Consider the following 15161-nt stretch of genomic DNA (forward strand, 5'->3'; position numbering starts at 1 on the left):
TTAGATTGAATGAGTAAATTGTACTACTCATTATACATAAAGGATTAATAATTTCATGCGGCATGCGTAGCCGAAATATTTGGCTACCTCTTGTTAATGCATGATGCTCTTTTTCGAACCCAGGATCATTTTGCGAGTAGGATCGTTTTTAGCGCTGGCCAATTTTTCCGGTTTCATTTGAAGCCAATCGCATCTACGCATGTGACTAGCGTTGATGCGTTTTTCAGCAAGAATGAAGATGTCTTTAAAAAGCTTCTTCACTTCGTTGCTTACCGTTACATTTTCTGGAAAACTATAGCCCTTTGATATGATCTGCAATATATAAGTAAAATAAAAAGTTACATATATGCTTTGTAACCGTGTTGACTGTCCATACGTACCTTCAATTGATCGTTCATATTTCTGCAGGTGGCGTAAGGATGCCTGCCAAACAACATCAGGTACAGTACTACTCCCGATGCCCATATGTCGCACGGTTGCGGAGCGTATGGTCTGCACATGATGAGTTCCGGGCTGGCGAATGCGTAACTCCCACAGAAGGTTTCCGATAGCCGCAGCTCATCCTCATCAGCCACCTTCGACAGGCAGCAAGCAAAACCAAAATCTATCAGCTTTATGGTATCACTTGCGTCCAAAACGATGTTTTCGGGTTTTATATCGCGATGAGCGATACCACATTTGTGTAAATACTCAACAGCACCAGCGAGCTGAGCGAAGTAGGCTTGTGCATTCCTTTCCGGAAGGCACTTCTCTTTCTTTATCAATTTCAACAGTGAACCATTTACGGCATAGTCCATTACAATATAAATCCTAGCGGCGAGGGAAGGTGGATAAAATTGGGCAATACATTCAAATTTTGAGATCAATCTCATCACTTACCGGCTAGTTGTCTCGATGAAGTCATAGAACTTTATTATGTTGGGATGCCGGACCTTTGTTATAATTTCCTCCTCACGGCGAATGAATTTGGTGAATACAGCTTTCGGCTTACTTCGTTTTAATATCATTTTAACTGCCACCGTTTTCTTGCGATTGGAGTCATATCCCCTCTGTAGGTTTTGGAAATTGATAATTAATGGAACATATCATATTGGTAGAATAGCAAAAAGTGTATATCGAGCAGTTGTGTGAAAATTAGCGAACCTTGACATCAGAAAAGGCTCCATAACCGATGACTTTATCCAACGTAAATCCTTTCGAGGCAAACACAGGATGTAGAGCTGAGAACGTATTCCATTGTTCCTGCGTCTGTAGATTCCCTTCAACACACGCCATTTTTCTCGCTTTTATCGTTCTTTAACTATTTCCAATTGTTCACAAGTGCACGACCGACACGACCAGTTCGACTACAGTGCTCGTTGCTAAATGATTTCTGTAAAAAAAATCCAACAATGGGTAAAAGTTATCAAAGCCTACTACGTACATCAGAGGTTTTTTTTTGTTCTGCTGTTCTACTTAATCTTGGGTGTGTAGGGTGTTGTTTTCCGTAAAGACTAAAGTTATAACAGTTGTGCGTTGATAAACGTTCTGTTTTTCATCTGATGGCGTATTTAGAAACTTGGATAGCTGCCCAGGTAACCGCGAGCTGTCATCTTTGGAACATTCAATGTTTATACCATGTGCGAGAGCGAGTGCGCACGACTCACGGAAGCAATTACATAGTGCCTCTCCCTTTCTACCGCATCACACAACCATTTTGTAAACAAAATCAGAAGCAAGTTGCAAGCGTCCTGCACTCCGGAAATTTTGATTTTATTAAAAGTGGTGTCCATAACTAGTGAAAATGGCCGACAATAACAACTTTCTAGGGCAGCTCAAGCGTTCTGGTAATTTGTACAAGGCAAATGCCAAAAGAATTGCTCAGGAAAGCCAACATTCTTGTGGAACGGACCGTAAGTGTTTGTGCTTGTGTTGCTCCAAATGTGAATGGGAAATTTAAATGTACGATTATTTGTTTTAGCAGCTCCTAGTACCAGTGCGGGTCAGCTAGAGATTGATGACAATTCTTTGATCGTCTTCGATCCGGTTGATTCAGAAGAAGAAACGCGTTCCGGAGACGATCAGGGCCCAGATGAAGCCTCAAGTATCGATGATGTACCTGATAACGTGAGTAGTGGAGATAGCCATGGTGAAAGTTCCTCGAAGTATGGCGACATGACGATGGAGGAATGTATAAGGTTTTTGGCAGTTGTTAAAAATCTATCACATTCGATTGTGAACATGATACTTGATATTTTACGAGAGAAGACTACACATCAGCTACCGAAGGATGCTCGTACTCTTTTGAAAACTAATAGGACCGTCGCGAACATTGTTGCAGTGGACGGTGGTCGATATTGGTACAAAGGCGTCCTATGTTGTTTGTCCAACCGATTCAGGTAACAAGATTGAAATACTAGCCGAATGCTCATGCACGTATCGTGATGTTGAATTATTATTTATTTCCAGCAATGTGACTTTACCTACCACGATATCTTTAAACATATCTATCGACGGGTTGCCACTACATAGAAGCGGGCCGGAAACGTTTTGGCCGATTCTTATAAACATACATGAGCTTCCACAAGAGGCTCCGATGACGGTGGCAATCTTCAGCGGCTCGACGAAGCCTCCAAGGGTTGAAGAGTTTCTCCGACCGTTAGTGCAGGAGCTTAACGAGCTTTTGGATAACGGAGCCATCATCAACGAAGTGCAGCATGAGATAAAAGTTCGTGCAATTATAGCTGATGCACCGGCACGAGCATTTATTAAAGGTGAGACCCTCTTTCTCTCTATATGTTACTTTACTTATCTTTCTTACGTCCGTTCTCAGGTGTGACGAACTTCAATGGAAAACATGGATGTTTGAAATGTACTACCGAAGGCGAATATAATCCAAATTCTCGCACGGTAATTTTCGTTGGAGTTGATAAGCCAATTCGGACCGATGTTTGCTTCCGGCAGAGAGCATACGGCCAACACCACAAAGAAGACTCTCCGTTATTAGACCTAAAATATTTTAATATGATTGAAGATGTAATTGTAGCGGATCGTCTGCACCTGATCGATTTAGGTATCATGAGGAAACTCTTGAAAGGTTGGGTGTTCGGAAAGTTAGGTTCGCCCAAATGGTCTGATGAGAAAATGCGCAGTGTTTCGCAGGCGCTGAAACTAATTCGTCTTCCATCAGAAATACATCGCAAATTTAGAAAGGTTGAGCATATCAAATATTGGAAAGGATCGGAATTTGCTTCCTTTCTTCATTACGGTGGTATTGTGGTTTTGCGGAACAACATTAGCCCAGCTGAATATAACCATTTTTTGTTACTCTTCTGTGCTGTGACGTTGTTGTCCTCCAGAGTGTACCGATCAAGTTGGCAGTTTGCTGGAGATTTATTGGCTAAGTTTGTTTTGCAGTTTGAACACGTCTATGGAAGACAATATATGACCAGTAACGTGCACAATCTGCAACATGTTTATGATGAAGTTAAGAATTTTGGTGAATTAGGCACATTCTCCTCCTACCCATTTGAAAACGAGCTACAACATTTAAAAAACCTATTAAGAAGTGGTTGGAGAAACTTAGAGCAGGTTATAAATAGATTATCAGAGCTAGACCATTTCCAAGCTCTCCTTCGGCGCAACAGAACAACTCCAACGAAAACCTTTTTAAAGACGCATAGAGATGGAGTTACAGTTTATTTTAGGTCTCATAAACTAAAACCAACAAAACGAGATGCATGGTTTCTAACTAAAAACAATGAAGTTGTTCAATATTGTACGGCAACACAGATATCATCAACGATCTTAATTGAAGGCAAACGGGTAATGGATCCTACCGATGTATTTGATGATCCCTGTGAATCTACTGGCCTAAATATTTGCCTCGGATTGGTGGCCTCACTGCGGGGAACCAATATACAAGTAGATGCCAGATACATTAAATGCAAGCTTGCGGCCATCCAAGTAGATGAAGAGGGTCAACATCTATTTGTTCCTTTACCTCATACGTTGATGGAATAAGTTTAAAGTTCAAACACAAACAAATATCGAAAGAATAATATAAACGTGAAACATGTAAGGTATTCTAACATGCATAATAAAAACAAAATACTGTTTTTCGCTTTCTTAATGAAAATTTGTTTTAATTCGAATTTGCAAAATAATTCTATTTTGATTATAAAAGGAACATGAATTATTTATATACATAAAAAAGTAGAGAATCATATATACATGCAAAAGAAATCACAACAAGTTCACATTAATTCACAGGAAATTCTTAAAACAAAATGGAGATAAAAAAAAATACTATTAAAACTACTAATAAAAAACTATGGCTTAAACCTAATGATCCTGCAGCAGGTTTTTCGGGTGCCCTTTAATTCTAAACGCGTTTTAGCATTTTTTAGCTTCCTCTGCATAAATCGCTTCACTTCATCATCGGGAATGTCTCCAGCTAACCGGGCAGATTGGACCATCAATTCCAATATATTAACATGAGCAGATATGGAGATTTTAGGCCCGTTTTGTCCTCTGCCGGTCCAACTACATTTTGTAAATAACTCCCGATCAAATAGCAGGTCGATCGCCTCGTGCAAACGATTTTCGGCTTCGCTTGCCCTAATCGTCGAACAAAGCCAATTCGTCATGTCGCTTCTAAATTGGGCATCTGCTATCAGCTTGCTTTCGAGCTCTTGGAGTTGTTCTGGAGACTCCATAGGTTTGTATTCAAAAGTGCTGGGAACGATACTAGCACCCCCCAAATTTCCCTGTGAGAGGGCCAGTTCATGCATCGTTCGTTGGAGGGCTATTGTCCTACCCTGCTGATGCACAGTTTTTTTCAAAGAAGTTTGGTTCGCTTCTAAATCCTTTACTTTGCGTTTCAATTCGTTATGAGCAGCCAACAAATTATTAATTCTATCATTTTGGTCTATGTTTCCTAGGGGCGTCTGCTGTACCGAAATTTGTGTATTTGATGTGGAAGCTTCTGTTGGGATGCACGTCGGTGCATCACTTGGTTGAACATTATTTTGATTTTGTATTTGGTTGGAACGGCTACTTTTCCAGCCAACTGGTGCTTCTGGTTGTTTTTTGGTATAACTGTGGTCAGCCATTATCTGTTGAATGGATTCGTTAATATATATTGAGCATTTAAACTACCAGTCGTCGAAGCGGTGCGTGGCTCAAGTGGTTTGATGAACCGACAACAACATACCTCGTCTTGTACGGCGCAGTTCGAGCCTTAGAAGCAGCAATCACCAACACACACGTAAGTAAAACAACAATACTTCTCATAAAAAGATTTCAAAAAATGATGTTGTACTCCACTCTAACAGGTTGGCTCCCAATAGCTGCAGCTGCATGCAACTAATAAATGACAAGCAAGACCGGTGGAAATACAGCGGTTGATCCCGAAGAGTACGAGATACGATTCAGTCCAGTGAAAATATATATATATTTTTTAAAATTGCCGTTTTTTTTATTTCATATCGCTATACTTTTTCACCGGGTACAATCGTCGGCAAAAATGGCCGCCTCCATGAGTTGTCAAAACTCAAACGGCTGGGTTACAGTTCCTAATGTAGCGGTTTATTGGAAGGTGCAAAAACGTTCTAAAGATCAGACAGAATGTTCTAAAGATGCTTATCAATTGTTAGTTGGGTGCATTTAATAGTTTTTAACGAAAAATATTTTGTTTTTTGAGTTTAATAATTTTGTGATGACCTAGTTTTCCACTAGAGGACAGCACTTTCCACACGATGCTCCGGAATTAACCGTCGAGCAAAGAGTATAAACGTAAAACGTCATCAAACGAAAAAAAATCTTCGACAAATTGTCACGAAAAACAGCAAACTTTTCATTCTCGGTCGGTTTGTGAAATCGCTAGAGGTGAGTTGTGTTTGCCCGTACGTAAAACTTCTAAAGTCCCCAAGAAATATAAAAGTGTCGCGAAAAGTGTCTGAAGTAAATTTACACCGAGTGGAAATGGGTTTATTGCAACGCGAGAATCCTTTCCGCCCCTCGAAGAAATATGACCGCGTTTGTAGGGTTATGATTTCGTAATCATTGAATTTTGCATCAAAATTGCGAGTGGTTAGAGAAATATGGGGTTCGAAATGGTTTTTTCGTTTCGGCAGAGTTTCCGCATCAGTACAGCAATCCTTTGTCTGTTGCAGTGTGTTGAAATCGGTGTAATTTGCGCATTACATAACCATTTTCTTCACTTCAGTTCTCCACCCCTATCAAAGCAGTCATATGGTTCTACTAGACAGTTTGACAGTTCACTCCGTCTAGGATTCTTGCGTAAAGGGAGGCAGCAAAACCCACATTTGATTTGTTTTCTTCACTTCACATCCCCCAGGAACGATGGCCAACGTGAACCTTGCTTCGGTTGTGCTCCGAAATGCCCTGCGCACGAAGGTGGGAGTGCGTCAGTCCCACGACATGATCTCGCAGAAGATCGGCAAGCGGGAGGTTGTCGGACACGGCTGGAACGGCCTGCCGGTCTACGCCGACCGCGTTGACTTCCCAATGCCGGCGATCCGCTTCAAGGAGGACACCCGCGACATTCTGGTAAGTTGAATCATAAACCCCGCCGCTCCCCCTAAAGCAAATCGCTAATCGATTTTCTCCGCACGTCAATATAGGCTCTGCGCGAGAAGGAGAAGGGTTGCTGGAAGAAGCTGTCCGTCCAGGAGAAGAAAGCCCTTTACCGTGCGTCGTTCTGCCAGACGTTCTCGGAGATGAAGTACCCCACCGGCGAGTGGAAGGCCGCCCTCGGTGCCATCCTGATCGTGTCGTCGATGAGCCTCTGTGGCATGCTGCTGCTGAAGGCATTCGTCTACGATCCGATTCCGGAGACGTTCGATGAGGAACACCAGAAGGCCCAGCTGAAGCGTATGCTGGACCTGAACATTAACCCCATCCATGGCGTTTCGTCCAAGTGGGACTACGATAACAACAAGTGGAAGTAAGCGGTGCGGCTTTTGGTGTCGAATTGTAAAGCTTAAAAGTAATTAAAATCCGTGATCGGCCCATCGGTTCCGGTCAGCTGTTGTGCGCGCGCTTGTTGGGCTAATAAATATCAGTGAACCCTCTAGGAAGTCCAACGTGTATTTTTTCAAAACAGTTGCGTTGTTTCGGACGCGAAACAAAGCGATTTAAATTTAGATTATCAATGGATGATATTCGAATCGCTTATGCAATGCATAAGGCAAAGGAAAGAAGTGATTTTGAACAAATGAAAGAGGCACGCCTTATTTTCCTGCATCGAAATCCCCGCAGTTTGGAGACATTTTAGTATATTTGCATGAAGCGAGGATGAATTAACTTTATAAATAGCCGGATGTTTATGTTAGTGTGAAAAGATAGAAAAACGAAAACAGTATAAATAATTCTGTATCGATGCAAGGTTAGAATCTAATATTAGTAGCGACTTTCATTCATTTGCTGCTTGACGCTGCCGACGCACCAGACGGTCGTCCCCAGGCATTAAGATTCGGTACGACGATGCGCCGCTGACCGTTCTCCCGCTGTAAAACCTCCATCAAGCTCATACTGGGAAGCCAGCACTGTAAAAAACAAATGGAACGTACACTTTAAAAACAACCTTTTTCGTTATAAAGCAAACAGGCCAGTAAAATGCATACCGTAAACCGATCCGCAGTAGCCACGATATTCCGATTCGGTTCAGCATCGTATGCAACCGCTTCGACGCCAAACATGTGGCACATTTCCTGCACGACCGAGCGCTTCTCTCGGTTCATCACCGGGAACGAGTACGAGCGAGACTTTTGCTTGCTTTCCTTCGCCAGCTTGACCAACTCGGTCAGCTTGTCGTGTACCATCTGCACCAGGGCCAGGTCTTTCTTGGCGTAGCTGCGCAAGAACTCCGAGTAGTTTGGCTGCAGTTTTGAGGTTAGATCGGGGTTGCGAATTTGCAGTGCCAATGCGAGCCTTCGGTTACGGTCCAGGAGCTTGCACTCATCATTACATTCAAGGCTAGAGAAAGGAGAGATAAAGGGAAAGCATGAAGCATCATCAACCCATGGCCCAGCGGCCGTCTTTTTCTTACGTTCTATTGTTTTTCGGTCTGATTGGGCCCAAAATGTCGCTCAGCTCAACCGATCCTCCGCGTTGCATTTCCTGCACGGACGACGCCAGCTGTGTCGATGCAATGCGCCGATATTCTTTGGAAAAATCGTGACACGAGCGCTGCTGCTTCCGGTTACCGCACTCGCATGTCACATCGACCATCACACGGCAGGGCGTATCCGGACATTCACCTTCGTGGCAGGTTGCATTACAGAGGTGCCCACACGATTCCCTCGTTGCGGTGCAGCTTTGCTTGCACACCACTCCGTCCTGTTGGCAGCTGTCCTCGTGGCATGCCCGGATACACTTGTGTCGCCCACAGGACAACGGTCGCGCACAAGGCATACCACAGCTGAACGATTGCTGATAGCACGGAATAGTCGCACGCTGTTCGTGCTGGCCGAAGCAATACTTTGCCGTTAGCACAACACACGGTGGACACTCCGCTTCCGAGTGGCAGTTGTGAAGCGCGGGATGATCGCAAACGTGCCGCCTAGCGCAGGGTCGATCGCAGGCCGGCTTTTTGGTCCCGCAAGGCACCGGTGGGTAGATTATGTTGGCGCCACAATCACACGTCAGCTCGTCGAACGAAACCCGGTGACACGGCTGGCAGTTGCCCTTGTGGCAAGGTTTATCACACCGATGGCGCCCACAGGACAGCGGCAGGGAGCACGTTTTCGGGCAGATGTGATCAAAATCGATGCAGCACAGTTGGTTGCATTTATGCTTCGCGCAGCTCCTCCTGCGGACGCAACGTTTTTTGCAACGCGCATCGTCCGCCCGTGTCGTAAGGTCCTTGCACTTCATCGGTTGGTCCATGTTGCCACAGCGACACTTGACGGTGGTGGACTTTTTGCACGGTGGACACTCACCCCGATGGCAGCGTGCGTCACAGCAATGATGTGCCCCCGGCGGACCGCACGCCAACTTCTTCCCACAGTTCCCCGTGCAAGTTGGGATGGGATCAAGGCAGGACGTTCTACTACCCGCCTCGATGGGCTGTCGACCGCACGGACAACTAAGCACCACCTCGGGGCGGTCCATGCAGGGAGTACAATCGCCCTCATGACACAGCAGTTCGCAACGATGGTTCCCGCAGCTCAACGGACGATCACAAACCGCACCGCATCCGTAGACCGTTTTCTCCAGGTTTCCTTTCGTGCACGCCACCATTCGGTCGCACTTGCCACAGTGGCAATTGTGCTGGACCTGCTCTTCACACGGATCGCAGTCTCCACCGTGGCACCGTTTCGCGCACCGATGTCGATCACAGTTCAGCGCCTTATCACAAGTCGCGTCACACAGCAAATCCTCCTTCCTGCTGCACAGGAGCGCTTTCTCCAGCCTACCACATCCGCAACGACGCTGCACCGACGCCTGACACGGCGGACAAGGCCCAGGATGGCATAGCAACGTGCAGGGGTGCTCGCAAAAGTCTCGCCTACCGCAAACCTCGCCACAGGAGTGCGCCAGATCTTCCCTATTGTAGGTGGGATTTTTCTCCTTCCCACAGAAGCAGAGGTACTCGCGGGGAACTGTCTTCAGCACGTTCTGACACGCCGGACAGCGCCAGCTTCCATCGTCCGACTGCGAACTGGTCGCCCAACGTGTGACGCACGTAAGATGCAGTATGTGGTAGCAGTTCCCGCAGGACCACGTCGATTGCATCGGCTTAACGATCTCGCAGCACACCAAACACTCCAGCCGGTAGCATTCAATTTCGCGCATCAATTTTTCCCGCTGTGAACACTTCGAAAGCGGTTTAACCAGGTTCTCATCGACCGCGGGGGCAGCGGGAACGTTTTGCGCTAGACGATCTTGATCATGATGGTGGTGCAGTGTCCTTTGATTTCCCCTTTGATGTCTTCCGCTGGCGTAACGCGACGATGATGCGCTTTCTCCATTCATTGTCGACGAACGATCGTCGTCATCGTCGTGGTCGTGCATCCGTTGCAGTCGTCCACTTCCCGGTATCGGTTGATTTGCCTTCCACTTCCCACGCCCAACGGGACGATCGTCCCGGGTGTGCCAACCATTGCGCGGTTTCAGACTTTCGTTGCGTCTCGGGCGACTACTGCCAACACCGAAACCGGCCCGACCGGAACCATGCAAATGGTTGGATGGGCCCGCGCGACCATTTTCTTCTCGATCCTCTCGATCGATGGCCGAGGAGGTAGGCCGTTCGCAAACATTGTTGAACACCGGCGGAGCGGTTGCCAGGACGTACGATTCCAACGGAGCTGCCTGCGGCGTGGCAAAGGAGGATTGATACTTACGGGGCACAAATTCGGCCGCCGTCGGTGTAAGGTTGGAAGCGATCACATAAGGCGAAAACGGTGGTGGCGCCGCGCCCGAGGCAGGCTGCTGGCCGTTGCTGGTCGGTGGGAAATACTGTAGCTCTAAGCGAGCGTTGAACTGGGACACAAATTCATTGAAAGCGGCGCTTCCTCCAGTTGAAGCACCGTTTTCACTACCCGATGCCATCTCGGCCTGTTCCCCGTCGCCCGGGGGAGGCCCGGTAGCGGCAGGAGTAAACTCCAAACCTTTATCCCCTGTCGACGCTCCTAGAGATTGAGGTTTTGTTGTTGTGCGCGGTGGTCTGGAATGCGAAAAATGTGGACAATTGCAAGCGGTGATGAAATGCTGAGGGAAAGATGACTTGACGACAATTTCAGGTTAAGCACAGGAAGGGGGCGGTATCTTTCGGGCGATATTAGCCGATGCCCGACCGTTTTACGTTCACAAACGGAGGGAAAGTGCGGAGCGGGGCATTGAGCATACCTTGCAGATGTAATAAAACTAGATTATTGGGTGTTTAAAGATTTATCCAAGAAAATACACAATAGATCACAGAATAACTGCACTCGAGTGGAATCCTCGAAGAAGACTCGAACGATTGTCAAATATGGTTTGACAGCACGAATTCGTGACGAGTTGGACACAAGGATACGTGAACCAGGAGGTTGAAACAACAGGCAGGTAGTACGTGAAATATTCAATCATTGCTAAACATTTTACAATGAAACTCTTTACTTTCTTAAAATTGAACTCTCCTACACAAAAAACGGGAAATACAAGAACAAGTTACCACTGATTTGTAAATTTAAAGGGAAACTTCAGGCTTCTGTCAAAAAGGAGAAAATTATAAACAAGCGCACCTGCCGTCAATTAAAGGGTAAATAGGAACAGCTGTGCGTTTTCCTTCCAGAATTGCATTAGAAATCGTCTCGAGCAACAGACCGTGGCATAGAACTACGCAGTGGACGTAAACAAAGAAAGTAGGTTATTTAACACCAAGCTGAAATCGAACCGTTCTACTTGATTCAACGGTATCGAGTCTAGTTTATCATTGATTCGGAATAATTTTCGTTCGTTTTCCGCAGTTGAACGTGTTGTACGATTCATGGTTAGTTTAGTATGTTGCAAAGCATGACCTGGGAACATCTAGAACGTGGCAGTTCACCAGTGGATTGGTGCGAGGGAAACTATCTAGTTTCGCCAGACATTGCCGAGTTTGTGAATACGGTAAGATGGTGCAAAATGTGGCCTTCCGCTGATTCCGCGTGTGCCGTCAATTATTCGTGCAATTGGCAAAACAAAAATGGTATGCGCAATGGTTTTCATTACATAATGCTTAATTACCTTCTACTGCTTCGTTCAAGTAGCCGCCTTTTCTCTTACACGCGACCCTTTCTCGAATTTCTGTACCATTACCATTTATCACTTTGCATAAATTAATCCACTGGTATGTGTACACATAATGTCATTCTGTTTGATAATTTGTGCTTCCTGTTTGCTCGTACTATATTTGCAGATTAGCAACGTATTGTTTCTTCTTGGCCCACCGTTCCTTATCTACCTGTTTAAAGACTACGGGAAGTTCATACAACCGGCCATCCATCTGATCTGGGTCCTGTTGATTGTGGTCGGCCTTTCGTCGGCATACTTCCACGCGACACTCAGTTTACTTGGCCAGCTACTCGATGAGTTGACCATTTTGTGGGTGTTTATGGCCACCCTAAGCCTGTTCTGTCCGAGGCGACATTTTCCGAGAATCTTCAAAGGATCTAGGTACGGGAGCGAGACTAAACCGAACACGTGTTTTTGAGACACGTGGTAGAAGTAATTGTTACTTGACATTTGGTTTCGTTTGCAGGAAACGGTTCTGCTTATCGATGTCGATATTTTCCATCGCTGCCACAGCTCTCTCGTTTTGCCATCCTGCCATAAATGCGTTTGCACTCATGTTTTTGGCCATACCAGCAACGTACCTTTTGTATAAGGAATTGAAAATGTAAGTAGCGCCTTTATGGTTAAAAGCATTCATCATAAAAAAGTTCTCTGAAACTATTTTCAGTGTCAAGGATGAGCGCGTGTACCGTTTGGGTGTTCGTAACACAACGATCCTGATAGCTGCCATCGTATGCTGGATCAACGATCGTATGTTCTGCGATACCTGGTCGTCGATGAACTTCCCGTATCTGCACGGATTTTGGCATATTCTCATTTTCATCTCCGCTTATCCGGCATGCGTTCTGTTTGCTTTCTTTTTCGTCAACGACGAACGCCCCGAAAGCCGACCGACGCTGAAGTACTGGCCACGGAACGATTTTGAGCTGGGAATTCCGTACGTGTCCATTAACTATGCTAAAAAGTTTGATGACGATGAAATTTAAATCGTCGTCAACATATTTGCAAGCCAAATCATTACTTTCTTGTGAGGAACAGGGGAATTACATATTTGTCCACACTGCAAACGAAAGGTATTTGAATCTCGTATATTTACCAAAAAACCACAGAACGCTTACAGGGAGGGGATGCACTATATATAGATTGCACGCTGATTTTAATCAAATAGTGAGAGAAATATCGTTTGATAATCGACCCAGTAGAGCCAATCAAACATGTCAGCATAAGAAAGATTTTTCTCAAGTTAATGTAAATATAGAAGGCTTACCAGGGTTATTTGCAAAACAGTGAGTGATACTAGTAATATGGTTTTATTTGCAAGCAATAGCGAAGTGATAGAATTTCGCTCATCAGAACCTACTTTCAGGTGCATAGATTTGTCGATTACTATTTAACAGTTTTAATAAAATATTCAAAACAGCAATATTCTCTGCTTTGTGATAATGCTTTGAAATATCCCATTTTTATTGAGTCCATTTATCATAGTCTTTCATCTTCATTTGATCGTCATGGAGGGGGTCAGATCCGAGGCTTCCTAATTCATAATACATTTCATATGCAATACTGCAGTAAAAAAAATCCGAAAGAGGCAACAAGTTCACTTTTTCTACCATAAATTTCTAGAGGCTGGCGATGAACAGCTGCGTATTTAGCTGTCCGAATCAGATGAGAGATTGGAGGAGGTTTCCGACGACGCCGTAGGGCGCACATTCTTCGGTGCCTCTTGATGATGGTGATGTCCTGCTTCGTGTTTCTCGCCGCGATAGACAACAGAATTTTTATCTGTTTCATAGATTTTGATTTCGTACAGCAGTTCTGGAAGTTTCATGATCAACTTCAAGCTGTCCCATATAAAAATGGCAACGTTCTCGGTGGTGCTGGGGAGATTCTTAAAGTACGGCACATCCTTGTCCAGGTTCAGGTGGTCCAACTTTTTCATGATGGCATGGTCCATGTACTCCTTCAAATCGGTTATGTTTATCACCATGCCGGTCTTCGGGTCCACCGGACCGCGGACTGTTACCTCCACTACAAAGAGAGATCAAATTTGCCTGTTTCCGTTTGTCGGAAGAATTTCAGCTGCGAGCACCTCACTTACCGGTATAATTGTGGCCATGTCCGTTCGGATTGTTGCACTTGCCGTACACCTGCCGGTTATCTTCGTCGTTCAGGAAAGGACTGTGTATGAGGGTAGTTGGTGAAAAAATGTGTGCTTGTTCGGAGGGAAAGTTAAAGTACAACGAACCGACCTATGTAACCGGTGACACGCGCTAAAACATTCCTTTCTGGTCAGATAGGCTAGCGGACGGGGTGGCATGTTTTCACTGGGAATGTAGCTTTCTACAAGGCAGGTAACGTTAGCTGTTCACGCAAAACTACACCAATTCTATCCAAAATTGCCGATTCAACCTGTTGATCGTCGTTTGGTGAGTCTATTGTAGAATAATAACAACTTTCTAGTTTGTAAATGTGGTATTTTGATTAACAAAAGTTAACACTTGTAGTGTTGGCAGAATCGGGATTCGGGTGATTCGAAGATTGGATCCCATTTGAAGGATTCGGATCAGATTTGGTTTGTTTGGGATTTTAATCATCTTGATCCGAATTGATTTGGTGAACCAAATTAGTTACGTTGCGAGTCGATATAGAACTACAACTTTCAACTTTCATAAATTGCATGCCAAATGAACCGAACTTTTGATCAGAACGAGTGTATGTGTTGTTTGAATTAACTGAGAATAAGATTGGCCATATACTGTTTTTCTATCGTAAACCATTCAAATGATTTAACAAATGACATCAAAAATCGTCAAATTCGATGTGCACGCATGATATGACGGATCGGGATTCGGATTTAGCGATCCGGATCAGAGGAGTTGGAATAGTAAGAATCAAGTCCTTACAGGGATTTAATTTTCACATCACTAAGAACTACATTAAGCTACTGGAAGACGATAGCAATATTTCACTGCAAGCCCGCTTGGCGATTTCGAGCAAATCGTGCTAAAAACGTCCTACGTGAAACACAAATCGAGCAGTTTTGTATGGTGAGTAGAACGAAGTAGGATGACTGCTCGAAAATGTTCTACATATATATCTATTGCCTTATATATCTATTGCTTCATGAACAATAAAAAGGATAATATACCGAATATTCGATGCAGTGCATGATCGCGCGCCAGAGGCGACTACTCCATACAAAAAAAATTTCCAATTTCCTTTTACCATAAACAATTTACATTTACTTGTTGAATGTGGTTTTGACATGATATATGGACAAACCAAGCAATTGCTTGTGATAATAAAAATATTAAAACAGTATTACAGGACTCTTCCAATCTTGGTCGGAGAGGAAAGCTTAACCAAGGACGACATATGCCCTTGCGGTTAGTTCCAGA

General features: G+C 44.6%; 5 protein-coding genes across 7 annotated transcripts; 2 read left to right on the forward strand and 3 right to left on the reverse strand.

The window, feature by feature from the left end:
* Window positions 1-93: 93 nt before the first annotated feature.
* On the reverse strand, window positions 94-1007 carry LOC131267598 (testis-specific serine/threonine-protein kinase 4-like). Its single transcript, XM_058270516.1, has 3 exons — window positions 880-1007; window positions 381-810; window positions 94-312 (listed from the first exon to the last, which is right to left on the reverse strand). Exons 1-3 carry the CDS (start codon window positions 1005-1007, stop codon window positions 94-96), a joined length of 777 nt encoding a protein of 258 aa, XP_058126499.1.
* Window positions 1008-5800: 4793 nt separating this feature from the next.
* Window positions 5801-7078, forward strand: LOC131262269 (cytochrome c oxidase subunit 4 isoform 1, mitochondrial-like). Its single transcript, XM_058264236.1, has 3 exons — window positions 5801-5868; window positions 6341-6552; window positions 6627-7078. Exons 2-3 carry the CDS (start codon window positions 6346-6348, stop codon window positions 6951-6953), a joined length of 534 nt encoding a protein of 177 aa, XP_058120219.1. The 5' UTR covers window positions 5801-5868; window positions 6341-6345; the 3' UTR covers window positions 6954-7078.
* Window positions 7079-7254: 176 nt separating this feature from the next.
* LOC131262253 (protein shuttle craft) lies at window positions 7255-10604 on the reverse strand. Its single transcript, XM_058264217.1, has 3 exons — window positions 8054-10604; window positions 7629-7980; window positions 7255-7550 (listed from the first exon to the last, which is right to left on the reverse strand). The coding sequence occupies exons 1-3, from the start codon at window positions 10555-10557 to the stop codon at window positions 7422-7424; spliced, it is 2985 nt and encodes a 994-aa protein (XP_058120200.1). The 5' UTR covers window positions 10558-10604; the 3' UTR covers window positions 7255-7421.
* A 660-nt stretch (window positions 10605-11264) lies between these two features.
* LOC131262267 (alkaline ceramidase) lies at window positions 11265-13196 on the forward strand. 3 transcript variants are annotated; one of them, XM_058264233.1, is made up of 5 exons: window positions 11265-11351; window positions 11457-11598; window positions 11888-12144; window positions 12230-12367; window positions 12431-13196. In XM_058264233.1, exons 2-5 carry the CDS (start codon window positions 11491-11493, stop codon window positions 12747-12749), a joined length of 822 nt encoding a protein of 273 aa, XP_058120216.1. In that variant the 5' UTR covers window positions 11265-11351; window positions 11457-11490; the 3' UTR covers window positions 12750-13196. The 3 variants fall into 3 exon arrangements, with proteins under 3 accessions (XP_058120216.1, XP_058120218.1, XP_058120217.1); XM_058264235.1 differs by having other exon boundaries at window positions 11296-11338; XM_058264234.1 differs by lacking the exon at window positions 11265-11351 and having other exon boundaries at window positions 11358-11598.
* Window positions 13197-13203: 7 nt separating this feature from the next.
* Window positions 13204-14253, reverse strand: LOC131262270 (6-pyruvoyl tetrahydrobiopterin synthase). The gene is made up of 3 exons (XM_058264237.1): window positions 14013-14253; window positions 13862-13941; window positions 13204-13791 (listed from the first exon to the last, which is right to left on the reverse strand). The coding sequence occupies exons 1-3, from the start codon at window positions 14078-14080 to the stop codon at window positions 13412-13414; spliced, it is 528 nt and encodes a 175-aa protein (XP_058120220.1). The 5' UTR covers window positions 14081-14253; the 3' UTR covers window positions 13204-13411.
* Window positions 14254-15161: the final 908 nt, after the last annotated feature.

The sequence above is a fragment of the Anopheles coustani genome, chromosome 2 (assembly GCF_943734705.1).
Source record: "Anopheles coustani chromosome 2, idAnoCousDA_361_x.2, whole genome shotgun sequence".
Taxonomy (NCBI): domain Eukaryota; kingdom Metazoa; phylum Arthropoda; class Insecta; order Diptera; family Culicidae; genus Anopheles; species Anopheles coustani.

Coding starts and splice junctions, on each gene's coding strand:
- LOC131262269 (XM_058264236.1), top strand. CDS start 6,346: ATGGCCAACGTGAACCTTGCTTCGGTTGTGCTCCGAAATGCCCTGCGC. Junction 6,553..6,626: donor AGGACACCCGCGACATTCTG/GTAAGTTGAATC, acceptor ACGTCAATATAG/GCTCTGCGCGAGAAGGAGAA.
- LOC131262267 (XM_058264233.1), top strand. CDS start 11,491: ATGTTGCAAAGCATGACCTGGGAACATCTAGAACGTGGCAGTTCACCA. Junction 11,599..11,887: donor TTGCCGAGTTTGTGAATACG/GTAAGATGGTGC, acceptor CTATATTTGCAG/ATTAGCAACGTATTGTTTCT. Junction 12,145..12,229: donor AGAATCTTCAAAGGATCTAG/GTACGGGAGCGA, acceptor TTTCGTTTGCAG/GAAACGGTTCTGCTTATCGA.
- LOC131262270 (XM_058264237.1), bottom strand. CDS start 14,080: ATGCCACCCCGTCCGCTAGCCTATCTGACCAGAAAGGAATGTTTTAGC. Junction 13,942..14,012: donor GCGTGTCACCGGTTACATAG/GTCGGTTCGTTG, acceptor CCTCATACACAG/TCCTTTCCTGAACGACGAAG. Junction 13,792..13,861: donor ACATGGCCACAATTATACCG/GTAAGTGAGGTG, acceptor CTCTCTTTGTAG/TGGAGGTAACAGTCCGCGGT.
- LOC131262253 (XM_058264217.1), bottom strand. CDS start 10,557: ATGGCATCGGGTAGTGAAAACGGTGCTTCAACTGGAGGAAGCGCCGCT. Junction 7,981..8,053: donor AGACCGAAAAACAATAGAAC/GTAAGAAAAAGA, acceptor TCCTTTCTCTAG/CCTTGAATGTAATGATGAGT. Junction 7,551..7,628: donor CTACTGCGGATCGGTTTACG/GTATGCATTTTA, acceptor TGTTTTTTACAG/TGCTGGCTTCCCAGTATGAG.
- LOC131267598 (XM_058270516.1), bottom strand. CDS start 1,007: ATGATATTAAAACGAAGTAAGCCGAAAGCTGTATTCACCAAATTCATT. Junction 811..879: donor TTCATCGAGACAACTAGCCG/GTAAGTGATGAG, acceptor CCTCGCCGCTAG/GATTTATATTGTAATGGACT. Junction 313..380: donor ATATGAACGATCAATTGAAG/GTACGTATGGAC, acceptor TATATATTGCAG/ATCATATCAAAGGGCTATAG.